The 26,783-nt window shown below is 41.7% G+C and overlaps 1 protein-coding gene across 5 annotated transcripts in view; it reads right to left on the reverse strand.

The window, feature by feature from the left end:
• Positions 1 to 5,629: 5,629 nt before the first annotated feature.
• The window catches only part of LOC111267881 (band 7 protein AGAP004871), a 104,628-nt gene continuing 83,474 nt past the window's right edge, over positions 5,630 to 26,783 (reverse strand). For 4 of the 5 annotated variants that reach the window (XM_022846442.2, XM_086971475.1, XM_022846441.2 and 1 more), the window contains 5 exons: positions 23,506 to 23,561; positions 10,096 to 10,209; positions 8,844 to 9,127; positions 7,696 to 7,733; positions 5,630 to 5,976 (listed from right to left, as the gene is read on the reverse strand). In XM_022846442.2, the coding sequence (XP_022702177.1) occupies positions 5,923 to 5,976; positions 7,696 to 7,733; positions 8,844 to 9,127; positions 10,096 to 10,209; positions 23,506 to 23,561 (546 nt within the window). In that variant the 3' untranslated portion in view covers positions 5,630 to 5,922. The remainder of the gene's footprint in view (positions 5,977 to 7,695; positions 7,734 to 8,843; positions 9,128 to 10,095; positions 10,210 to 23,505; positions 23,562 to 26,783) is intronic. The other variant, XM_086971476.1, reaches the window with a different exon arrangement.

The raw sequence follows: 26,783 nt of genomic DNA on the forward strand, positions 1-26,783 counted from the left end.
CAACTCTAAGCTTCCGCGATCGTGCCTGATTTACCGTTCCTTTGTGATCCCGTGTTTTCTCCCTTTAACGCGTTCGCTCCCCGTCAACTGTTTTTCTTTTCCTCTCTTACAGCGTAACATAGGAATGATGTTATTAATATTTTTTTATTATCGCATCGTATCACCATCGTTTCGCTTCTTTTTCTTACTCAATAAGTCGATTCATTTCTCATGATCTCTGGTGCGTGCTTTCTCGCGCCTGTATATTTCTCATTTATCTGTATTCGTTTCTCATTTCACTGTCATTATTACTCTTATTACTATTATCATCATTACCGTTTTTTTGACTATACACAGTTGCTTTCATCCTCTTCGTCCGTTTGTTTATGTCATGCTTATGTACTCTTTACAAGATCCAGGGTTCAGTACTCAAGGTCTCTTTGACAAAAAAAAACTTCTGTCGTATGACCCTGGTGTAAGGGAGCCTCAGGAGGCGGATAAGCTGCGGTAGCTGAGAAACACGCACGCGCAAACGGATCTACTTGTCTGCTTTTTGTAGGTTTTCATCCCTGTGTGAACACGAAATCTTGTCGAATATCGACCTTGTTCGAGAGGCGTGCATGTCCTAAACCAAGAACTAAGCTTCATGGAAGGTATGTGGACGTTCAGAGAAAGGCCGAAAAATTCCAGCGGAGTTTTTGGCATTGAGGGTTTTCACGTCTGAGGTCAGAGAGTTTTCGAGGACGGGCTCAGGAAAAGTACGTTTCTGCATTAGATAATAGCGTCGATCAATCGATCGATCGATCGGCTGCCGCGGGCCCCGTGCAGTTAGTCTACAGTCTGCCATTAGCGTTATCGCTTTTAACTGTTTCAAAAAAGCTCCGTCTCGTTACAGGTCAATGAGTTGTGAGTTGTATGGGATCAAATGAATCAGTTATGAATAATGTTGAGTGATTGATCGAGTTATGATTTGAATAGATTCGTAATACATGCTTGGCCATCTGCGTCCATGTGTACAACTCTCCCTTTTAGGATGCGTTGCTTGTGCCCGAGCTCGAGTAAACAGACAGAAAAACAGAAGGACTCAGTCGGCATCGGTGGGGCGCATGCGGTCCTTTGATTAACGTGATGCGTCCGGACTGATGCGACAATGGGCGTCGGTTAATACGTGCAGTTCCACCTGGCTCTCCTTCTCTGCTCGTGTATGTATTTATGGTCGAAAGCGAAAAATTAGGTGTTCATGTCTGTAAAACGGTATCCACTTTGCGACATCTTTGCACAACACATCTCTTTAAACGAGGACTATGTAATCCAGCGTTGACGTTATTGTCGCTCTTGTTATTGCTGTTTGACAATTAACGAGTAGCGAAAATTCTCGTCATTTCGTAAATGGTTGTGTAGAATTCCCATTTGGCATGCGCACGTAAGTCTGCGCTCGTGTAGGCGTCAGGACACTCGCAAATGTTTGTGGGTAAAGCACGATTGGCTCGACGACAAGGTACCGGTGCATGTAGTTCGCGACCTCCGCAATAGGAAATTGTATTGTTGGGGTTTATGCACTGACTCATTTAACCGTTCTTCAAATGCTCAAATTTTACATTATTTTTCCCATATTTACCTTTACGACGGTCCTATGCCTTTTTGCGGCCATACAAAGGTCAAGCGCAATCAATTTAAAACTGGACGTTTTCGTTCTCTGTATGCACGCTTCGAGTATCGTGGGTTCAGTCAAATCAGCTTCGTCTGATCCGCTAACAGTCGTCATTATCGTGATCACTCGCAAACGGCTGTTCTTCTTCCCACGTTACGGCATTCGTTCGTGAGCAGAACGGAGGCCATTGACAATGCGTTGTAATAATTTACAAACACATAATGCTAGCGTGGTGATTGGACGATATATGTTGAATCCAACCTGTCTTTCTCTGTATGTAAGGTATGTTTACGCATAGACGTGTGTGTGTGTGTGGGCGCGCGCGCGCGTGCGTCTGTGTGTATTGGTGTGTTTTTAACTACCACTTAGGGGATGATGCTTGTCTTTGCTGTTAATCAGTGGTCTTTCTTTCCTAGTGCCTCTATTGAATTGTCACTGTAAATCTTCCTATATAATTTTCTCGTCTCCTATCCTATCTGCAGTTAGTTTTCTGCCACCTGCTTCAATTGCTTGCTGTTCTTTATACGAGTGCTTATAGCAACAAGATAGAGTATTTATTTGTTATACTATTTCTTCTCTATCTGCTCGAAGTTGTCTGCGTTTTCGTTCGTCGAGTCTTTTTTGTTTTTTCTGCTTCGAAAAATCTATTTGGATTGTGTACGTTATAAGAGTCTATCCCGTTGGAAGCTCACAGGTTCGACAGGGATGTTTTGGTGGAACGCGAGTTGACGTCGTTGCGTTAGCATTACTTTTAATACTAGAAGTAGTATTCATCAACGATTAGTTACGTCGTTGAATCTTCTCTTGCGTACAATTCGCGTTACGCTATTGTCATAATTATATAGTTAGTTAATGAATTGTTTACGTTGACATTGTTCACTATCAATGAATATGATAACGCATCATTATAACAGCGTTACTAAGATGGTCTCGCTACGGTTAGCGACAACAGAAGATTCGATCGATCAATCTGATTTACACATTAATATAGATATTGTTGCCGCCTCGGTTGATATTTCTCGCAGTTTTCAATATGTCAGTACCATACACTTATTGTATTATCAGATACATACAGCCTGTTTCACACTGTCCTCAAATACTAGACCAATACGCTTCATTCACGAATCTTTCGTTTCTCTCATTTTGTTCTGATTAGTTCCGAGGAGAGTCAGCCATCGTCATATTTTAGCGAAACCTCTTCCACCGCTCATGATCATCGGCCTTATACAACCCCAATTCGTGAGCTGTATACAAATGGAATGTCGTCGTTATTATAATCCGCATGAGTATAATAAACTTAGTATATAATTTAGTAGAGAGGCAACTTTACTTCTTCTATAAGCAATCCCTAGAGATGCCGCGTTAAGTGTTAGCTAGAAGGGGCCTCAATGACGTATCTCGTTAGTTTGCTATAGATAGCTAGCAGTAAGGTCATAGAATTAAATCGCCTATGGTCTGCATACTGTATAATTGTACACAATGCTACGGGAATGGAAGATTACCAATTGGCCCTGACTGACCTCGGGGTCGGATGGTCATCCTATCGATTAAACTGTTAGCCTCGTGTCAAACTTCTTGCTATTCCATCCACACGCCGCATTTGATTTTAATCATCAGCCCTAAAATTCCGTACGAATGCCAGTGTTATAGCTCATTTCATGCCGTCTCCTCTCGTGCATGCTCGCTCGCTCGCTCGCTCGCTCACTCACTGTTGAAGTGCGCCACCCTGTGAGTAACCCCCACCAAATTCCCAGCCTTACTCGCTATGTGTTGTTGTTTCCTCGAACCTTAATTCGTGCTTAATTTGAAGTAGGAATCTCAGCTAGGTAAGAATTGAAAATGTAACTATTAGCGATTCACACTTACTCATTATACCTATAGCCACGTAATAATAATAACCGAGCCGCGTATAATATGTGAAGGCGTGCACAAATGTAAAATCGAGTTCCCTGTATAATGTTATTACATAAGGTGAGGTAAGGCAACGTGACCACGTTCGTTCGCTCTGCTCTGTGCCTCAACGAAGATTTTTTTCGTTATGATCGTGGCTGTCGATCGAAGTCATCAATGTTGGATTGCGCATTAGAGTTATTGTGCTTTTCTTGTTAAGTTCTACGGCTTTTGTTTATCCTTTGCATGTCTTTCATTCTCTCTTAATTCATACAGGTTGATATTACCTCAATGCCTTTTTTAGGCCTGTGCACGTTTGTGTCTGCAGCACTTCTGCAGATCATTGATAACACGCTGTTCGTGTTGTATTGTTTTTAACTAGTCTTGGTCGTGCTATTTTTACGCATTCAGTTTTACTTTCTCTGGTTATAATCGTGTTGGCAGTGAATAAGAGACATGGCTGTGACGACCCGGTAGGGACAGGGCGAAGGTCCTTTGGCGAGCTTGATTTCTTTATTTGACTTTCTGAAATTGCTCATAGTATACAAAATATGGTGATTCTTATCTGTTCCCTATATTCTTATTCGTTTGCTTAGACTAAATTGATAGGGTCCTCCGCACGTCCATGCCAGTGAAGCCGCACCGTTCTCCGTATTTCCCCCGAGGAGGACCACGGGGCTTGGGCAGTCAGTCTTAACATTGATTTGTTAGATTACATCCTCAAACAAGTGTGATTCACACTTTGCATTTACTCGTTTTTTATTTTTACCAACAGCTTTTAGTTATGCTGGCTGCTTTCAAGTTTTCTGAAACAGCCTGCCCCATCTGTTCTAGTTAAGATATCAGTGAATATTTCTATAGTATCTTTTGCTTGTTGAGGTTTGCTACACGCTCAAATATTATTGATTTGTTGTCGTTATTGTTTCTCTTCGTAAATTATTTAACGTATGTCGTCGATATGATCATCTTCTTGTTCCAGTCATTTTCTCTTCAAGTGATTGGTTTTCGAGTGGGAAGTTGGTTTTTGTCAAAGAGTTAAAGGTTCGGGGGCGAAGGGCGGGAGGGGGGGGGGTAAAGAGCTATTTGGAGGCCGCGCAACACGGCCGATGTTCAATCGTCCTTTCCATACATTTATATCGATTAGAGTATACAGTGTTTTTCTCGGTAGTTATTGTTATTAGGGTAGTAGCATTACTTGTATTAAGTGCATTGTTACTTGGATATTGTGTTATTAACTATCGTTTAGTTTCGTTGGATCGTCAAAAGTCGTCAGAAGTTTTGTTATTGTTGACGGTAAAATAAATAGTACCTCATTATAGTTTGGTATAGGAGATTGCTGTTTTCTTTTCCCGCATTTTGTGGGTCATGTGTTGGGCGGAGACACTACAGCTGTTGGTGTGTTTGATCTTTTTTCCGCTTTCCGCTTCGCATTGTATTTCATGTAATCATCATGGTATTGTTTCCTAGTTCCTCGTATTTTGTAGATAACATTATGATCTTGGCTTGATGACTACCGATTGTCCGGTTCATAACTGCAAGTATATTTACCGTTAATAACAACAAACACTCACAACGGCGGTGAGTGCTGCAGTGCGACACCAGCACGATGAGTACCGCCCAGTAACAGCTAAGGACACCACAGTCCTGAAAGAACCATGATGCCGATTTGCTACGCCTGTAAGCAGCATATTTCCCTTCTGAACATTTCCTCGTACGACACCATCAACCGTCAGGGCACATCCGTTCCACGATCTCGTCCGGCGAACGCTCAAGCATCAGTCGTTATCAGCCATAACCTTATCTTAATGTAACTGTCGAGCCCATATACTTTTGAGGAGAGAAAATTTGTTTTTAGCTAGGATGGAATGGACAAAAAAATTGTCATTTGTTGAGTAGTACTTTTGAATGTTACTAAAAAGTTCAAATTTTTTAGGAAATCAGCCACAATATCATTTATAGTGTCGTTAAGTTCTTTAGCCGAGGTAATATGGAGGGAGCAATTGTGTTTGGCTTTCTTTTTTAGCTAGCAACAAAATGCTATACATTTTATTGTAGAAAGATAGACTATTGCCATAAATGTGCGCGGCATCAGGTAAGACTAATGGAAAGTAACTAGGAGAGAAATTCTCTTTATTTTATTATGCATATCTTTTATCTTAGGGTTTTATTGGCCCTATAGAATTAGCCCAACGGGAGTAGACTATGAAGACACCGACTTGACTGAAGCGTTCTTTTTGCCTTTTCTAATTCTTCTCTACTCCCCGTAATGATCATTTTGTTTTCCTGTTTCGATCATTGCTGAGCACTAGAGACATATTCCTTCTCGCGTCGCATTTCCCGCGCATATTCATCTTGCGTCGTGCGTTTTCTATTGGTGCCCCACTATGATATGAGAGGCACATCTAAGATCTCTTCATCCGGCAGCGGTGGGAACGGCTCGGTGGGCTCATCGTCTCCTACAAAGAAACGCCGCAAAGCGAAAAAACAATTGCAAAAGAAAAACTTAAGATGACGGAGTTGAGAAAAGCTACGTGGGTCTGCTATAGTATCCCACGTTACCATTTTTTTTATACAGATACACACATGCTGTAAGGGTTCATGGTGTGTAGTGAAAATCGTGGGGGAACTCCTAATAAGGACATAAATCTCACAGTAACATGAACACCCCTTAGCGCCTCATTAGATCTGCTTTTCAGTTGTTGCTGATGATAGAAACTTACTCTGTAATTATCTCCACAATTCGTGGCCAAGCATTTGTCTTGCTTTTCTACCTTCTTTTAGCTCTACTAAACTGATACCACCACTGACCAGCAGAAGTTCAAGCGTGTGGTCTAGGTTTTTCAAGGTAGCTGGTCTCAAAAAAACCAAGCCTCACTTTTGCTACATCATACATGCTTTTGCTGGAACAGGCTCATGAGTTCCGCTCAGTGCCAAACGCTACTGATGTTGACGTCTATTTGCGTCACTCCGTTGACATGTTGCAATGTTCAGTTTGTCCAACCCGCCCCAGGAGACATCGGCCGCAGTTTTATTACGATTGCCATTCTGCTCGCCGTACTCAGGATGCTTTTAGGCTACTGGATACACTATAACAGACAGCAAGGTCACTGGCCGCAGCGTTCGAAATGATCTGCAGGAAGACATATGCCACTTAGCTCTGGAAGCACTTGCTTCAGCTTCACTTGTGGCTAAAGGCTTTTCTCGTGTAAGAGGGTGAGCGTCAGCCTTAGCCTTCGTAAAACTCCTAACGCCTAGCGCGATGTGGGTCAAATCGACAATAGACGAACGCGAAAAGCTGAGCCCGGAATTTTCCGTCGCAAAGGTAGAGGGATTAAAAAGGATTGACAATGAGGACCTGAAGGTTGGCATAGCTGACGCATGCTGGACGGTTTTGTTCAACGAATATCTTCATTCCGGGCTGCTTTGTCCGTAGTGGCGGGTACAACGCTTCTTGTTATCCCAAGAAGAAACAGCGGCTCATGTCAACCGACATCGCGGCGCTGAGACAAGCGTCTGCTGAGATTGTCTCGTATTTGCTGACAAGGAGACTAAACGTGTTTTTGAAGAATGTGAGTACAATACCCAAAAAGAAACCCGATTCAGAAAAGAGCGTTCGGCCTACACGACATGCAAGATCCTGCTAGTCGACATCAAATGAATTTTAAGTAGCCCTTGGCAATATACCTTTGAAATGTCTGTAGACATCAAAGCTGCCTTCAACTCCCCTGCAAAGAATTTGGTCTTAAGTATCCTTGCCCTCGACGGGGATTCTGTGAATGTGCTAAAGCTAACAGCAGCAATACTCCAGGAGAAGAGGGTTTTAATCGATAATGGGGTCTCAGAACTGCCAACGTTCTCCAGAACTATAGATGTGGCCAAGGGTGACAACTTCTTCTTTTCTCAGCATTGCTTCAGGATCTCCCGGACAAGATACGTAGTAAAATCTAATAAAGGTTTTCTTCTATGCAGACAATTTAGTTATTTACGGGAGCAATGGCTTCTATATGCACCAGGCCCTAGCCAGATTACATTACACCTTTTCTGGGTGACATTGGGAATGACCATCATTTAACCAAACCGAGGTAATGAAATTCAGGATAAATGGCAGAATTGCGGATCGTGACACGCTATATCTCTCGAGTCAACTGTTGGCATACATTAATCGATTCACCTACCTCGAGTCGCTGATCTTGTATAACGGCCAAAGTTTCTCCTAGAATATTACAGAAAGATACAGAAAAACCTTGATAGCTTCGTCCTCAATACTTAGCCCCCACAAATTGTCCATCTCAACCGCTTTGCGACTTTTCGACTCCAAAGTTGCGCCAGCTGCCGCTTACAGGGTGAACTAAATCTATGGCGCTCTCACAATCAAAAATCTCGAGCATTTAAACCAAACAAAGCCCTCATTTGACAAAAGAGCCATGGTATCGCCCCGGACAATCCGTATCAGGCTCATCTGCCTTTTGAAGGCGACGCCACTATTCGCCGAAGATCTCCATCGCCATTTCAATCTATCGTCAACTGCAGCACTCCAAGAAAACCTGCTAAAGTGGAATCGAAAAATCGCGGAGGTCAATCCCAAGTTCTATAAAGTAGTGGCCATGACGAACGAGATTTTGAAAGGGCCTGAGCGGTCTAACAGACACGTAGTGCAGCGCGCCGTTTTCACTATTGTTAATGCAGAGCGCAAAAGTTTCCTAAACCTAATGAATATTATAATTATACTAGGTCTAGGCAACCTTGTAATCTGTATCATGTTTCTAGTTGCCCACGAGTTTCATTGTTGGGCAGCTTGTCGCAGTAACTAATCGAAGAATGGCAGAATTATGGTCTATAATATAGAATACAATCGTTGGTACATCCTAAATAAATAACCTTTGGAATAGGTCGACTATTCCAAGAACCGTCTTATGATTTTAGCTTTAGCCAGGCTCGTAGGGCCGGTGATATCGTGTACAAGATGGCAGATAAAGCCAAAGAGCTTGCTATTCAATAAAGGTGAAAAAGGAGTTTAATCAAGTATGTATGCTGTTCTAACTTCCGTTCTTTCTAGTAGTATTACATCCTTTATTCTAAAGTCAAATTTTAGACTCGACTTGTGTCACATAGTTTCGAATCAGTATATATATGTATGTCGAAGCTATATATATATATATATATATATCGAGCCAAAGACAACAAGAATCGTCTGGATAACGGTATGGAGGATATCGGGTAGACATGCAACTTCTTCTATTGCGCTACGATTCGTGCAACGTTTCGATAATCACACATTTGCAAAAAATATAGCTAGTTAATATTTGTATTTATTTGAACTTACCTCTACCCAGGTCCTTGTCGGTATGATGTTGTTGCGTCCGCATATTTCGGCTGTTCTTTTCGTGGGTGCCAGCGCTGCTCCCGCCGTTGTGTTGACTGTTGCCTTGGTAATGTGTGTTGTTACTGTGTTGATGTGAATAAATGATGCTCCGCATGATTTCCATCGGTAGAGGAAACACGATCGTCGAGTTCTTCTCGGCAGCGATTGACGTCAACGTCTGCAGATAACGTAGTTGCAACGCTGACGGCGTTTCTGCGATCACCTCGGCCGCCTCCTTGAGCGACCTGCAAATGGTCACCGCCATTGCCGGCACAGTTACAACGAACGGCATCAGCACAGCAGGTGAGCCAAGCGGATAAAGTGATTCGCTTACGGGTAAGACGACAGAGCATCTTTGGAGCTCTTTGTAGCTTTCGCTCCTTCTCCCACGCTCGATAGTCTGGTTACCTCGTTACCACTTACACTGCTACCCCAATCTTCGACGACTGTCAGTTTCGTACTGAGCCCTCGTTAAGACTATACAATTTGAGAAGAAGCATTCGATAACGCATAGGAAAAGGGCCAGCGCAAAAGCTCAAACGACGGAAGGCCAGGTTCGACTTCATTCACGTAATTAAGTCGGCACATTGCCAGCTTAGCTGGTGGCCAGCCTGCTTCGTCAAACGGTCAGTATAATCTCTACGTTTACTATGGAATACAGCTTGGACTACAGGCCAAAGATCCCGTAAAGACCTGAGCACGGCTTCCGACCGAAGGATCTATAGGCAGAAGAAGAAGACCTTGCCAGTGTTAATCAAACCTAATCGCCTCAAAGATAAAATGTGGCCCTTGCTAATATTCACGGAAATTCTGCTAGGTAGTCAATATACACAGCGTCAGCCTAAGCTATTGCACATCTGGTTAGCGATTAGTGGAGTTAGCTAGATTGGTCAATGACGTACGTTCATCAACGTGCTGAACGTTTAAGTCTAACTGTCACAACTGTTTTTAGGCAGCCAAGAATATATAATCTATATATAGCCGTAAAAATATAAAATTCTAATATATAACATTTAATTTAGTTTTTTCTTTGAGCATTGTCAACAGATAAAATGTTTTCGATTTTTGGCTTATTTGTTTTGACTTACCATCAGCACCCGCGCCAATTGTGTACTTTATTGTATACAATTGACGCGGGTATATATTTATTTAGTTTAATGACAATAGATAGCTTTTGTATCATAACTGACTGTGTCTTAAATATGAAACAGACCTCGAGGCCCTTTGCTCTCCTTCTGCGGCAATAACTTTTGCCCTGGCTTCTCGAGTCGCCTCTGCTTCAGCCGCCATGGCCCTCTGGAGTTGCACGGGCAGTCGAACGTCTTTGCTGTAAAAATGAGCAATATAATAATTTAATTAGCGAACGCTGCTGCCATGGTAAAGAAAGCATCATTTATCTCTAAGCGTTTAAACGTATTCGCGAGCATTTTGACGACGAGCTAAAACGAGTGCGTAAACTTATCTGACATTGAGGCCGCAAGCTAGTCCTAGTAATGTGTAAGAGAACATCCCTCGACCACGAAGTGTAGAACACGTTGTTGGTTTGAACGAAGGAGGGGGCGTTGTCGACGGCGCATTTCATTAAGAGGGTCTCCGCGTAAAAAGTTGAAGCTGACGAACGGCAAAAAAGAACTTCTGCTATTAGGACCACTGCTGCTAACGACTAGCAGTTCTAGGCTCATGTCATCGTCGTTATGTGTATAACACTCTGAAGACAATTATGGGAAGAAGAGTTTTTTTTCTATCATAAGGCAGCATATCTGACTTTCCCACATTTTTTTACTACATCGTTTATCGCTACCCAAATCTGGGCACGATGCGACAATTCTACTTCACAAGACACGGCCGGTCGGGTTTCGTTAATAACTTTGGAGTTATACGCCTAATTCGACCTAGGTTAGGTAACAAGAAAGATGATGACAGATAGTAAACTCGGCACTCCAACGAAGCAAGGATAAATATATACTAAGTACAATGATAAAATCACAAGAGAAGGTCTAGAAACTAAGCGGTGCCAAACGAACGGTAGTTTTCTAGGGTAAGCCTTTTTATTATATTCAATTTTGAGATTCTTCCCTGATCTACGCGGTTTTTAATGTTCCTTGAAAGCATACGTGACGGACATGAGTAGGGGCGGTCGTATGGCCATTGCGGAATTAATGCTTGTTTGCTCAAATATTCCACTGTACACGATCCCAACAGATGCTTTTGCAGGGTCTGGACATGCAGTATGATAAAAGTGGACCAACGCTCGGTAACCAGTTTATTATTATGTCTGCACCCCGCACAAGGGAAGCGCATAGGAAGTGCCGCGCCGCCGCGTCTAGGGTTGTAGCGTCAAAACACGTCACCAACACGGTCAAGGAATATGCCAACATCCTGCGCAGTTGGCCTCCATTTTGGACAGCGTCCCTCGATGAGCTGGTTACGCCACAGTGGTACAATATCTGCGAACTTGGTAGCCCTCTAGTAAAATTTCGACACAAACAGTAGTAAGAACTAAACAGATGAACTAAGCTGCCGGGCCTCTGTTGACCTGATTCGACTACTACGACAGGTTAGAATAGGGAGATACACAGGATACAGCGCGTCATCATGAACCTCGTACAGTATAATGATTGTGACACCATTGAATCTATCATCATTGCACATCAAAATAAGCAAGTTTACGCGTTCTTACCTATTACTACGGTGCGATTGACGCACAAACGTGCATTCATTGAGTGGATGATAATCTCCGATCGGGATTAAGTATACACCTTCTTCAGACATATTGTCAATATTTTCAACGAAAAAACAACTTCAGCGGAATCTATGTCGCAATATTTTTCGGTTGTGTGTGAACGTATATCTATTTTCAATTTAACATAGTAGCCAACCACTAACCCCTTGCAGAACGTTCGCATGAAGCTTGTAGGATAAAATCTATTAAAACCAACTTCTCGTATCGTAACGCTAATATCGTAAAGCCTTGGCGATTCTCAGTTAGCAGCCAATCATATGATATTATACAATAACTTATATATTGTAACAAACTCAGAGCCTATTTAACAGGGGGCCAAAGCTAAGGCCTAAGCACGATCAAGTTGCGACTTGGATATAATCCTCTGATCTCAATAGATAGTCACGTTAACTCGAATGCGTAAACTTGAGCAACGATGGCCGTGCTAATATTATCTGTAATTGACTCTTAAAAGACGGCTAGAAGAAGAAGAAAAAGATCTATAAAATCATCGCCAGATCGCTATAGCTCACACGGACAATATTTACGAGCTAGCGCAGCACGTATTATATAACTTGTTATTAAAATCTGAGAACATCCTTAAATCGAACGCGTAAGTCATTTACATAACAGAATAGAAAATTGCTGGCATTATGACATCGCTTGCATATATGTCTTCTAGATCGCATAGGACTAGGCATCCGCTTTCACGAGAATGATCAATTACCTGGCAAAACTGTACTTCGTACGCCTTCTCTAAACTTAAAATGGCGAAGGGTTGCTCGGTTTTGCGAAAAGCATATACCGAATGTTTGTAATGCGTACAGAAAACAATGCTGAACTTCATTTCAAGTTCTGTGCCAGTGCATTGACTATGTAACATCTACAATGGTCCGTGGTCTTAGTTACGTGTGCATTGTCATTGTACAATGCACACGTAATTCTCAGCGTATGGATTTACTTGCGGACGGCTCGAGGCCGCTTTGATTGTCATAGCTGGAAATGTAAAGCGCTTTATTTTGAAGCTCTCTCTCTGATATAAACTAATGTACATGGACAGTTTACTTTGTGCATAATACCTCAAATCGTACTCTGAAGAACGTAAACCGATACGACTACTGGGAACCTAGAAATTTGTTATACTGTGTGTTAAACATCGAACGTCGATGCCTGGTAAGAGTTCGTTTGCCGTGTTACTCGTATTATTAATCGTTGCTTTTGTTTTGATGAAAAATAAACTGAATTAGGTGTTTAAGTTCGCGTATCTGGAGCCGTTCAGCCACGGGACAGTAAGATGACTGCATAAACTTCATGTATATATATATGTATGCTTCTATGAGAAAAAGTTTAACCGGCTATTAAAAATAACTGTCCTTCGCTCGAAAAATCTCTTTTGTCTGTTGCATAAAACTATCTGTAAAAGAAACGCATATATTGTTGCGTAAAATGAAAAAAACTTCCTGTATGTGTAAATATCTCGAGTGCTGTTTCGCATCAGTCATATTGACTGCGGGTGCATTGCGTAGCTAGTTGTATATACTTCGTTAGTTGGTTCACCCACGATCAAGTGATCTATCGCCTATAATAGGTGGCCAATACTAAAATGATTTTCTGGCGCACCCACTACATGGTTTGTCGGTAAACGTGTTAGACCGAAGACTGCGTAGCTATAACGATAGCCAAAAAAATCCTCAATAATTGATAGCATGTAGAATTATCTTTCCAGACAAACATAACCTGCTAATTATCGAAAAACAACGTAATATTCTACGTAATGTACAAGAGAGTTTCATTAGTTCTATGCACATAGGCATACGTACATCAGTCAAAGTGACTGGAACTAGCCGCATCGACTAAGTAAATGTTGCAATTTAATTTACAATTTATAATATTTTCTAACTATCGATTTTTTTTATAGAAAGGACGTGGTCTGCCTAGACAGGTTTTCGAACTAGTTCTCATCGGAACATAAATAAAACAAATCGATTTTATCGTTGCTCTATGGCCGTTTCTAGACATCGTTTACTAAAATTAGAGACAACAAATGGCACAATCTACAACCAGTATTATTACCGGATGTCTAAAACGCTCAATTATTGAGTTAACGTGATATTTATCTGCCTCGTAAATAAACATATGCGTGTCCATTGTAGCAACGACGAGCTTCAATTATAAGAAGCTACAAACTGATCAAGCGCCTAAAGCGTGCTGTATATTTACAATACAGTTATTGATATCTTAGCGTTCGTTTTACTCGCAATGGGCGGGATGCATCCGGCCCGTGCCCAAACCTTCTGGACATCCTGTAAATTGCCAATAATAAAAGGCTACCGTGGCCAAACGTGCATTACAGCTCATTTCTTAAACTGCCAAAACAATACGATGATGTCACCAGGAGCTACCAGGGGCATCTAATACCGCAACTTACCGCTTCATGGGATGCTGAAACGTCGCCAGGGCACTGGATAATCCGAGAGACATCCTCTGCAATTGATAGAAGCCGTCTCAAGTACGAAATGCTTTTGTCAACGGGTACCAAGGGGATCTGCCAGTAGCAACTCGTCAGGTCCAAAATGGAAGACAGCTGCGGTTTTCCTAACATTCCAAGAGTGGCATACATGGCAGTGGACAGACATCCCTCGGCGTGACCGTATTTAACCTTAAGTAATCCACACAAAATCAGATCGATCTGTTTCTTTTCAGCGGAACGACCGGACAAGTTCCGGAACTCTACGAAGGCTCGATTACGTCATCATATGCTTTCTGCACTTCTTTTGCGATATGAACCCGTTGGGGTGACACAACCCGCCGCGGATGTGCATACAACGAGTAGGCGATCATCGGTGGGTATAGTGTCATTGATGGGTTAAGTTACGAGCAGTTCCACAGATTAGCAAATAAATTCTTAAGTTTTTTCACATGGCGGTTTCACCAGAAGCTTACCATTAGCCTGATTCAAGCAAGTGCTGATATGAAACTCGAAAGATCTTCTTGATGGGCAGGGGAGCGTATTGGAAACTTCCAAGGTTGCAGATATTTCTGAGTTTCGTCTGATCTGGTATCTTTTTCGCGTCATTCCACGTTGGTGGCTAAAACCTCACACCCTTTTTCGGCGTCAGTGGTCAGTCAGCATATAATACGGAGCCATGGAAATGTTCATAGGATATGCATCCAAAGGTTCATCCGCCTGAACAGTAAATTATTACGATCCTCGATAATTCGAGGGTTGTGGTTACACATTTCGGGGACTCCAAAGGTATAAACTGGCTTTTCTTAGCCGCCACAAAGTAAGAATGAGACACAGAGCCTTGTTTCCTGCTCACAATACAGAGCCGGCATGGAATGGTGTTCAACGGTTGTATACGCGAGAAATTAATTTAGAAATGGCTCCATCTTCAACACAAATAAGATAACGCGTAGGCATGATGACTTGCACTACTATGTTGGAAAGACGTACCCCGGAAGATGACCATCAATCGCTCCTGGTTGCGGCCCTTTGACGTATAAGGCCGGACGGCCTAGATTAGAGCGCTATAAAATGCTGACTAAGCCATCGCAATGAAATTTGCGAAGAGAATAGACGTCTCTGTTAAGCTTATGTTGGATTGGAAGCTCGTCCGATCGTAAGCAAGACCTCTTGTCTTAGAAAGCTCGTTTGGCTTTAATGATCGGCTCGAACGTTTTCTCTCTTGTCTTCACCCGTTTAGGGAATTCTTTCAATAGGCCAACTTGCACCGACGAGGAATATTCGTTGAATTTCTGTTTAAAAACGTCGTAAATATCGGTTGTGGCTGTGGGGTCTAGATTATATCATACTAAGAGTGGTCCACATAGGTATGGCCTCATGCATCTTGCCACTTGCTTTGGTAGCCATTATCCGTTAGGGTCCACTCGTGCCATCTCATTTAATAATTTCGCCACACGGCTTCTGTCAAAAACCCAGACTGCAATCCCATCAGCTTGGCACAAACCGCTTGTTAAGCGGCAGTTAGGTCTTCCGTATTTTCCTGGATATTACTGCTGCGACGAGGTTCGACCACTGGCGACTGTGGATTCACCGGCCGCTGAGACGATATCATATACCTTCCATCGGCCAAAATCGGCAATATATCTACCATACTTAGATAATTTATGCGTCTGTTTCAATACGCACATCTGTCTATACTCCAAAGGCACCTGACAAAGAATACACCAGTTGATCCTTGTTATTCAATGGTTGGTTCATGAAAAATTATTCAAAGTTGAATCTAGAGTGCCAGTAGTACTAGCAGTAAAAATTTAAGGGGTAAACAAATGCCCTTGCCTAGGTAAGAGCTGCTCTTTAAAAATTTGCAACATATCTAAGAACTAACATGATCGGACAAAGTTTGAAACGTGAAAATTCTTCTGGTGTTTGATAACGTAATGGTACCTTTAAAAAAGCCATATGGTGCAGACTACATTTGTTGTGTAAAGTACACTCTGAAACCCGTCTCACCCCGTCGATGAAAAGTGGACTACGGCCTAATTTTTTGCGCTATAGTGATAGTTTTCGGAGACGGAAGGAATACAGAGCTCAATGAACAATAGCTAGGATATACAAGTTTCGTTGGATAAGGCAGGTAAGCTTCTTTTCTTTAAATTCGCTTAGGTATGTTGAATACGTATTTTGTCTAGAAGGAGTCTCGCATGGGTCGAAAGGTTTCCCTCGGAAAATCAGTGACGGTTTTTGACGCAAAAAATAATAGACAATAAAATTGGTAACAAATGAACCTATGAATGTTGGAAATCAGCACCGAAAAAGAGTGGCTGTTTATATCAAGCTATGCGACAATAATGACGAAATCCAATAACGTTGTCTAGGGCGCCCTAGGACAGCGCTCCACAGCTGCTGAGGGTAAGTAGGGTTTCCACAGAGAGAAAAGCGAATCTACAGTTAATACAAACATTGCTCCAATTGCAAGCCTGCTCTTTTTACGAACGTAAGGTTAACATTTTTTTTATTATATATTTCGGTCTTTTTTTTATTGTGCCTTTTATATATACGTATATACGCGATCTACGTTTTGTAGGACAACTTCGCAAATTTCTTTGGTTATACCTTGATCGATTCTTTGCGTCCGTTAAGTCGACGCTTAATATATGAAGCAACTATTAATTAACTATGTTTCATGCAGTCGCAAACAGATTGCTTCCATAATATATTTGAATAGTAAAAGACGACTTATATATTAAAGGATTTTTTAGGACTCGGTTATTTATTGTTGTATTTAGACAGAAAATCTAAAAGTAAAAGCCTTGCGCGAGCAATGCATGGCCCGCTGTGTTCAAGTAGTGTAGATTTCCATTTTTTTCCGACACTGCCTCATTTCGCAGATGGTAAGAATAACTCTTTATGGTAGAACATACCCTTGTTCGGTGGTACCCTTTCATCAGCCACCTGTCGATACGGGCCCACACGGATGGAGTAGATAACTACAGAAAGGATGGATGCTCTATTGTGCATAATATATATACATTGATATACATGAGGGACAAAGTGGTATTGGGGGATGTCGCATTGTGCATAAACGCGGTTAACAATACTTTTGTGCCTTATCGCTTCTGCTTAATGCGACCTTCTCGTATTCAGCTCCCAGCAACAAAAGAGTAGCTAACAGACAAAAAGGTAGACGCAAGCACTAAGCGGCCGCAGAAACAGAGATTCCCTTATATGGATCACTTTCTAGGGCAACGACATAACATGGAAAATGAATGAATAGACATAACGTAGCCTAAACATAGTGTCGATAACAACGACGTCAATGACACTAACAACAAGAACAAGCACATAATAACAGATCTAGAGGTAGTGTAAAAAAACAATATCAGTAACTTCAACTTCAAGCTAGCGAAACGCCAAGGAACAGATTCCTCAGGCCGTTGAAAGAATTGTTGCTATTGAAGGTTGTGATGTTGAACAGCCGTATAGCTAAAAAGGCCTAATCTGGGCTGCAAACCAAAGAAAATGTTAAAGTACATATAGTACACCAGGATAACATCAGAAAATATAATGCGGCTTCGCGAGGTGCCCGCAGTAGCCGCTTGCGAAATGATGCATGAAGAACGTCCTAAAAAAGTTTTGCTTTTGCCGATGCAACAACAACTTTTTCTATCGACGACGATCATCAAAGACGGTGCTCTACACGGGGACAGCACGAGGCTCATTCCGAAGCCTTTTTGTCATGGTCAAGAGATAGCGCGAATGGAAAGGACGAAAAGTGAAGCAACAAAGATAGCTCGAGCTGGCCAAAAACGAGGAAAACAACCTCATTTAAGACAAAGTTGGACAAAGGCTTTCGAATAAGAGAGACACGGGCCTTATAGGGATAAGATGAAGGGAAAGGCGTAAAGAACAAAACGAATCGATGGCTTCTTTTTCACGGAAGCTGATATCGAAAGAAAATAGGACGCAGCGGAGATATCGAATGGGTCGGAGTCGAAGCGGGATGAAAGTTTCGAGAGTCTGAAGAAAATGAAGGTGGATAATAGTACACACTACTTGAACTTTGTAAGAGCCAGTCACGAATTGAATGCAGCTAACAGACAGCAGGAAAACGAAGAGCCAGCTATATGCCAATTCTGCGCGCTCGACGAAGATCTCAAGTATTGTAGCTCGTGTATTGGCGATCGCAGTACGAATGATAGGATAAACGGGGGAAGGATCTCGCCTTTAGTGAATGCTATTCAAGAAATCGGCCATTTCGGAGAAACAGCTAAAAATAAGCGAAGCAGAAAGTGGTGGCAGGGAACGATCCAAGGACTAACATGGCCGGTGGACGCGCTGTGCGACGCCACTGTCACCTCACTTGTCAAGGAGGCAAAAAAACTGAAATGTCGGAAACAGAGGAAAAAATAACGCGAAAAGAGGGAACGCATAAAGAATGCTTCTACAGCGCTGAAAAGGTAGAATAAAGTGCCTTTAGAGAACTTCTGTCCGTACATAAAATTGCAGAAGATGAACAATTGAGCTATCTCGTTTGCAGTTACCCTTGCCTAGACCTACTCGGCTCGAAAACGAAATTTACGGGACTAGAAAAGCTTAGCTGGCGGTAATAGGGATCAGTAGCCTGATGGAGGAATCCAGAGATAAGGAAATACGAGAAACGAGCGAAGAGATCAAAAGATGAACGTGCTCCTAAGGATGATAATACGTTAGGGTAGACGTTTAATATAAGTGAGTCAGCATCTGCCCAATACAGATTGAGGATGATGTCAGAGACCGAAGTGTGTGTATATTCCAAATAGATACGAAACATTTTAAAGAGATTTGCCTAAGGTTCAGTTGATTGTTCTTTTCTTGTTAAGGCTTTGTTTCGGGAGATTAATTGGTCAACCTTACCTGATCTGTCTATTATGTTTATTATAATTTTGTCAGCGCGCCTTCGTGCGGATAATTACATGCGTTTAAGACGTTGCAATAGCCTATTATAGGACACTAGCACTATAAAAGATTGTTTGTACATTTAGCATGACTTCTGCTGGGCTGTTTTCTTTAAATATGGGGCAATGCAGCCTCAAAGTGATTTTCGTCTCAGTCAGCAAAGCACCTTTGGGAACAGGTCTTGTGAGGTGAGATCATTGGATTACTGAACAGTCCTCGTCTCGAGAGGGTGGCATAATGCATATGTGACCAATGCTGTTTTCTTTAGGTCTTTGGGGAACGAACCGCTCAAAGTCACAAATGAATCCGTGTGCGTTGTTCTCTCATATTCTCACCGCTTTTTCGTTCGACCCCTTTGCTGGAACAGACCTAGTAAACTTCGCCTGCATGTAAAAAGTGTTGACGATCATTGATTACCGTTTACGCTCCGGTAGCCACGGCGTCATGCGAGACTCCTTCTGGCAACCGAGGTTGCTTCCTGAATATCAATTGTAACACTGTCATATCGGTCACACCTAGAACACAGGAAATTCCACGCGTTTTCCTAGAGCAAGCGTTGATCAGCACCGTTGCTGTCCTCCAGGGAAAGTGAAGCCTACATATCTATTTGTATTTCTGCTGCTCCGAGGTAAACCCAACAGCTTTTACATAAAGATTATTTTCTCCAGCTTAACGTGATGTACAAAAGGAATAAGGACAGAGATATAGTAAAATAGTATAAGGCTAGTACTACTGTGACGTTAAACCTTGCGCTTTATTTGACTTACTGATGCTGTTCACTTTTATGCGTCTTACAATGAAACAATTAGTTTTTTTAATAAGTTTTTTTTTAAGAAAATATCGGTCGTTTTTTATGTCTCTAATGGAACATTGCCGTAAGGCGCATAGTTTATTGCTTTTTGGCAATAATGTAGAAACAACGTAATACAAAACTTTAAAAAAACGTGTGTTAATCGTGGCCTGATCGTTAATCGTTAACATCATCATTGACTGCACATCGTATGCATGTAAAACTATAATTCCTCCTAGAATAAAATATATTTGAGGCACTTACTAATTGTTTAGCCATGTTACCGACAGCCAAACTACATATGCCTAAAGATCCAATAAGGCATCGCCGTACTTTGTCTATTTCTTGTTGATGTGGCAATTGTCTGTGTCTGAAATAAATGTTTGAGTGAGTGGAAGTCTAGCAAGAATACGCCTGAAATTCCTCTCTAGAAATAAGACCCAGGACTCATCTTTGCTAGCATTAACCCCCAAAAAAATACACTCGTATGATCGATATGCAGGTTGCTTTGACGAAATCATACCAAAGATTTCTGGTTACGTAAATAGCCCATTTATAACCCAAATTTCCAATTCCAGAGCCGAAAGAGTGAAATTTCAAAGCCGGTTGATCGCTTCGAAATTAGGAAAATTTCAATTAAATAATAAGACCAGTTCTTCATTTATAACATCTTTTAATATTATTTGCAGTAAAACTCGATTGCACATATGCATCGTGAGATGTCTGCGCCGGATCGTAAAGTTTTTCTTATTATCTAACAAAGCTTATTACTCGACCCAAACCGCCATAGACCTTGCGACTTCTTTGAGAAATGGTTCTAAGGGGACCTTACAATGGAAGTTTATTGGTTCAATTTTTGCGCGAAGTGGCTTACTGTTCAGACTTGGACGAGTTACCTACACTTCATGAGGATTCAATGATACGAATCCATTGTCAAGGTACGACCAATTCAGTCAGTTTCCTTACTTCAGTGCTATCTTCGACACGCAAAATGACAAATCTAATTAGTAGACCACTTGCACATCTATCTATACTTTGTCTGCGTCAAACGCTAGATAACTTTATCAATAAAGGTTTCATATGAGAAAGACATCGAGGGTGCAAATTATATTGATAACATATATTGTTAACGTAAAAGGTAAATAATAGACAGCTGCTAATTCGGTCGCGGTCAAAATATAAAGGTCCTAGTCAATAGCTGATATATTGTGAGTGTCCGACCAATGCTGTAATTCTTCACTCTATATTCACATATACAAGTATATATAAGAACAAAGCACAAGAAAAATGATCGAACTATTACGCATAAGCACTGCATTATGCATGAGCTCAGCTATGTGTAAAACATAAATATTTATATATAGATTCCTAATTCAGCACTACAAGATTATCTGGATCAATATTTGCCAACAAGAACCTGTTTTGCGGCCGCTGCCGAAGGATACGACACCAAGATCTCATCTTGGGAACACTGCCTAACGCACGTTAGACATAAGGGCGCTGGCTACTAACTTCTATATTCTACAACGTACATTGCATGGCCTAGACCTACGCTGAACGGTCGGCTTATTCTTTAACATCTAATCGTCTCTATGGGTAAAACACCTTTTGACAAGCCACGCCCGCGGCTAAACTTCATCCTGTACTGACCAGGTCAAGTACGCGCTCCTTATCGCATTTGACACTTCATGCCGTTGACAATGCCTCAAAGCTTTTGTAGATTGTAGTATATCGAGCTTCGTTGAATCGTCCTTTTGTACGGAGGGCGGTAACTATACTGCTTTATCGAGTATCGATCTGAGCCAGCGAAGGATAACCTTCGATCCACTAAGGTCAACCGTATCCATTAGCATTGCGTGACCGCAGCCTCAGGTTGCGTTTGACTGCGCAGCCATATTGGTCTTAACATTTAACATGACTTGAATCCCGCGTGTGGCGCAACACCCGCCAATCAATTTCCTGCGCGAGACTTACAAACAGGCCATGCACCCATATTTATGCCACTGAACACTCGGACTGCTTTCGCCATAGAACCTGCAATTCGAAGTGCAGTAATTTATACCCCCTGTGCGAGCTGTTATACGCAGAGTTGACTTTTCAACACCGTGTCACCTATTTATCAACAATATTTTTTTTGAACATAAATAAATGTCCACTCATTAAACTAATCGACAAACCCATAGTACAGTAACTATTTTAACTAAAGTCTGCGATACTGGATAACGTCGGAGCCTACAAACGCTAAGTCCATCGTTTTTATATAAATCAGCCACACAAACATGATTATGGTATAATGGTGCATTTTTGAAAACTTAAAGGCAGTTGCTCTCAGGCGCCCTGAAACCTGTGGTAGACCAGCCATCTTCTGCAGTTATGTCTAGTATTCACAACTGTAGATAGCTATTTTGTCGCACGTCGTCTCCCCGTGCATACACGTGTCTATACGAATTGATGACTTTATTTCAATGTAATGTGAATGCTGCGAAGCCGCCGGTACCTAAAGGTCGCTGTTGGGCCTTGTCGGAAACGGTGCCTGATCTTTTTCTTCAGCTCGCACACATACGGCAATATGTATGTCGACGAGTGAAGATGGCGATGATAAGCTAATGATTTAATGACCGACAGATCGCTCACCCCATAACATATATCAGGATCGCATTGAACAGACCTTAGCGCCGCAGTGATATAAAGCGAGTTGCCGCTTTGGAAGCGTGCTCTGTGTATGACCCATACGACGACGACAAGATGCTCCTTAAATGCTTTGGTTTTTAGAGTCATAGCCTTTAGAGTTTCAAAGAGATGATTTCAAATTAAACTGAATAAGTCACAATTATAGTACTAATCTAAATAATACACTTCGAGATAATTTTATGGGGTCATACATTGATTAGTTAATCTACGACACATAAGAAACCTTTCAGGGTAACGCTTAAATGACATGGGTTTTCGCCAGGGTGGTAGCCTAGAAAGAAGAAGCTTGTCGATTTTGTCTAGAATGTGGAAGACCCTCAATTGGATGTTTAACAGGAATATACCGAAGAGTCAGCTGGACTTCGTAGGCTGAACGAAGTGACATTGAATTAATATAGATGATGACTTGTTTAGAGTGGTCTTCTCGTATCAATGTACTTCAAAGCATGTGGACAGTCCATACCAGACGCAAAACTGGTTGCTATATTTTTTTTTAGTTCCTATGCCCATAAAGCGTTTGTATGCATAGTGGCGGTTATCATGGCGATCTGTCATCCAGGAACTTGGACCAAAGTACATTCTCAAACTGCTCAATGACATGTTATTTAAAGCAATGGATGAAGACTGGAAGAAGGTTAGTTAGCGTTATTTTTTTTTCACGGCTCCCGATTAAAGTGTCGCACATTTACCCACCTGCACTCGCTTTACCCTGTGCATAAGGCTAATAAAAATTCGTGGTAAATACAAGTTGACAAACTATTGACACTAATCTACCTTTTTTTTAAGCTTAACTAAATTTAATACCGAGCAGAAGTTAATTGCCGCTGGGTCAGGAATTCAGTACACATAGGTTAAAACAGATCAGTTAGTTCCCATATGGGTTTGAGGGAAAGTGGAAACTGTAACAGCCATCATGTAATGCTAAGACTCGCACAGCTAACAAATTTCTGACATAAGAATGGGTAGAGCACGTTCCCAAAAATATTCGGCGCTGATTCATGCATTTTAGAGTACTTACATTTCAACTCGTTCCACTTTTACTCCCCACGAATCTGTCGCTTCATCGAGGGAAGACTACACGATGTTGAAGTGTACATAAGATTTCACGAGGTGATGAAGGTGCACATAGAAAAAAAGAGCAAAATAAAAAAACGAAGCATGAATATCAAACTTTCGAAACTTTATTATACGTTAGTGCAAGCCGGTGAAGTTACGTAAAATACTTATCGTGTACCGTTTCAGAGGACAATTTCGCATATGTTAATTAATGGCGAAAGTGTAGAAACACTTCCAGTAAATAGACTAACCCACTAGAGATTATTGCTAAAAAAAGATAGGTCACGACACGCCTTACAAGTTACAGAATGACTACAGTTTGCGTTGCTATCATAATTCATTCTAGGTAAGTTAACGTGACAATACTATATAGTGGAGTTTTTCTCTTACAAATTAGGTCAAGAAAAAGACACACCAGGTCTTTATTGAACCTTGCAATGCCTCGTCTATAGAATGATAGGCCCAATCACCTTGTACGAGGCATACACCAGATAATTGTACGTTATAGAATCCTTCAAGTAAAATGCAGAAATAACTCAGCCAGCGCGTTACGGCCAAGAAGCTTATAGGAAGTACTTCTTTTCGATATTATTACATAGAGAGTAATTTATGTTTTTTTTTCCAGAATAGAGGATATACTAACTCTTACTTCGAACACGTAGCGTACGGCTGTTCACCCTTTGTCGATTGGCTAGACATCGTTAGTGGCTTTCCATTCACCGTATTATTTTGGTGCCCTATAAGAGAGATGTTCTTCCGTTATGCTACCGAATGTCTGAAGTAGCAATTTGGCTTTTCGATTCGAAAAAACACTAGCTTCTATGACAGCACTTACTTATAACTCGGCTTATCATGCATTTGCTCAGAGTTAATCAGCGCAGAACAATAGGCACAGTGAAAACTGATGCGGCGATCTGAATGATGCAGAGAGACGATCTCTGAATTTTAAGATTAGATTTTTTTCGAAAATTCCTGTCTGCTCAATCTGGCATATGATTTCAAATGTGTTAAATAACACGTTTGAACACTAACTCGACAAATCAAAATGGTAGCTTGATTTCAGAATGAGCAGTTTCATAGTCTATATAATAATCCGTAGTAGTTAGTGCTATAGGAATACCTGATGTTTTTTATCCAAACTATAAATAGGACTAGTTTGGCCGGGCTGTCATACATGCCCCCCAATCCACCTCCTGGCAGGTTAGAAGTAGGACAAACGGCTTGCGCACACTGGAGCCTAGTGTTAAAAAAAAGAAGCAAAAGGATCAACGCCGGTAGGACTGGGAAGTTCGTCACCGACAAGAAAATCTGGAGCACCTTTGCCGAAATTCCAAAGTAGAACTCCATTGCCTTTGAAGTGGACAGTGACCTGAACGTCAGCGAAAGAAGCAAAAGAAATAGAACCAGAAACGCTAGATGCAATGATACCAGCAGTCAAGAAGCTACGATGACATGTTCTGTGAAAAACAACAAACAATGGTGGAATAATGGCCGCGATATAGGTGGCGCAAGCAGTAATACAAATCGTAGGTATGACGGCGTGACTCGAGTATAGGGACGGGACGGAGATACAGTTAGCAAAAAGTGGCGACGACGAGTGGAACTAATATCGTTGATATGTAGGTAGATGGAATACCAAATTCGAGCAAACTTCGACAAAAACGCTTGGGTCCGAGATCAGAGAACAAGTGTCTGGTTGATGCAGTAGTCGAGTGATAGCATAAAAGCATAGCGGAATTACCAAACAAACAATTTATCCAGAGAAAAGTCTGTATCAAGACTGGGGTGGCAGCAGTAAGACGTCGGTTTACCGAGCTACGATGGTTGTAGTGCCAATGTGCAGGATGGCAACATCAATACGATCGATAATCAAGGTACCGGTTGCATTTAGAGCCCAAATGGAAATGGGACATGCAATGAGTCCGATGACCACTAAAAGTTTTGCTTTCGGTAGCTAAAGCACCGGTTGATATTCAGATCAACACAATGGTCGAGAACAAAACCAATTGTCTTCTTTCTTTATATCCGAAAATGCGGCTGAAGAGTTGGATATATTACTAGTGTCGGCACAACCGTTACTTGCGCTTTGCGGTATCAGGGGGGATATATGCAGCTGTAGGCCAATGTGTTGTGACCATGAAGGATGGGTTCTAATATCGGAGCATTTAAATCGCCGCGTGTTCAACAGCACAGGCGCTAAACAAGCTAATTTTTGCCTTAAGGTCTTATTCAATTATGGCAGGCTTTATACGGAATTTTATATAGTACAGGGGGCTCTGCGGAACTAAACATAGCCGTCTATAATGATAATGTGATTAGCTTAAAATGAAAAATTCTGGCAAAGACGTATGGACATATGTTGGTGCTGGGGAACGACCAGTTCATAGCACTGACAGGACGGGACGTGAAGCAATAATGCGTGAACTACAAAAAGCTGAATGTTCTTTTTGCTGGGGATGAGGTACCCAGTGAAGTGAAAAGCAAGCAATGCGATGTGGCAAATAAATGTCATGGTGCACTTTCTGCGGATAGAATTAGGTCGGGCACCATTGGCTGATTCTGGGATCTAAAAACGATCGAGCAATGGCCCTGCGACGACGGGATTATGGCGACTATCGGTGGTGGAATCGCGGCCCATCGTCGCGCAACCAAATAAACGACAGAGACAAGCGCGCGCCATTTCATCCATAGCAAGCCTTGTCCTGCTGGTAAATAAGAAAAATGAAGAACATCGTGTGAGGCTCGACTAGCAACAGTTAAACGAATAGACTGATCGCACGTACCCAATGTCACTGATAGTATCCTGAATGCAGTCTTCAAAACGGAGATGCATTGAATACGAACTAACAAAAAACACACACACGGAATAAAGCGGGGAAGTACGGTTTTGTTAGGAAACGTTACGAGTTACGAGGTACGAGTGGACGCTAACGCCCCCTTGAAACTGTAGTTTTGAAAAGATATTCGCATTTGGCACCAGCCGTAGCGCGAACACAGAGAAGTGCTTGGGGCTGTATCGGGGGTATGAAAATTATTGTTATATAAGGGTATTGAATCGTTGTTAATGCATATCTCAGTGGTGTGCTATGACCGAAAACGAATATTTCAGCATTGATGAAACTCTTGGCGATTATACGGGAGTGACACTGGTTTTTGGAGACGAACAAATATGGCGGCGGAATAAGAGCAGAATATAGTTAAATCAAGTTTTCAAAACACATGAGCCTTTTGAACGGGAAA

Source organism: Varroa jacobsoni, unplaced genomic scaffold (assembly GCF_002532875.2).
Source record: "Varroa jacobsoni isolate VJ856 unplaced genomic scaffold, vjacob_1.0 scaffold_1233, whole genome shotgun sequence".
NCBI lineage: Eukaryota > Metazoa > Arthropoda > Arachnida > Mesostigmata > Varroidae > Varroa > Varroa jacobsoni.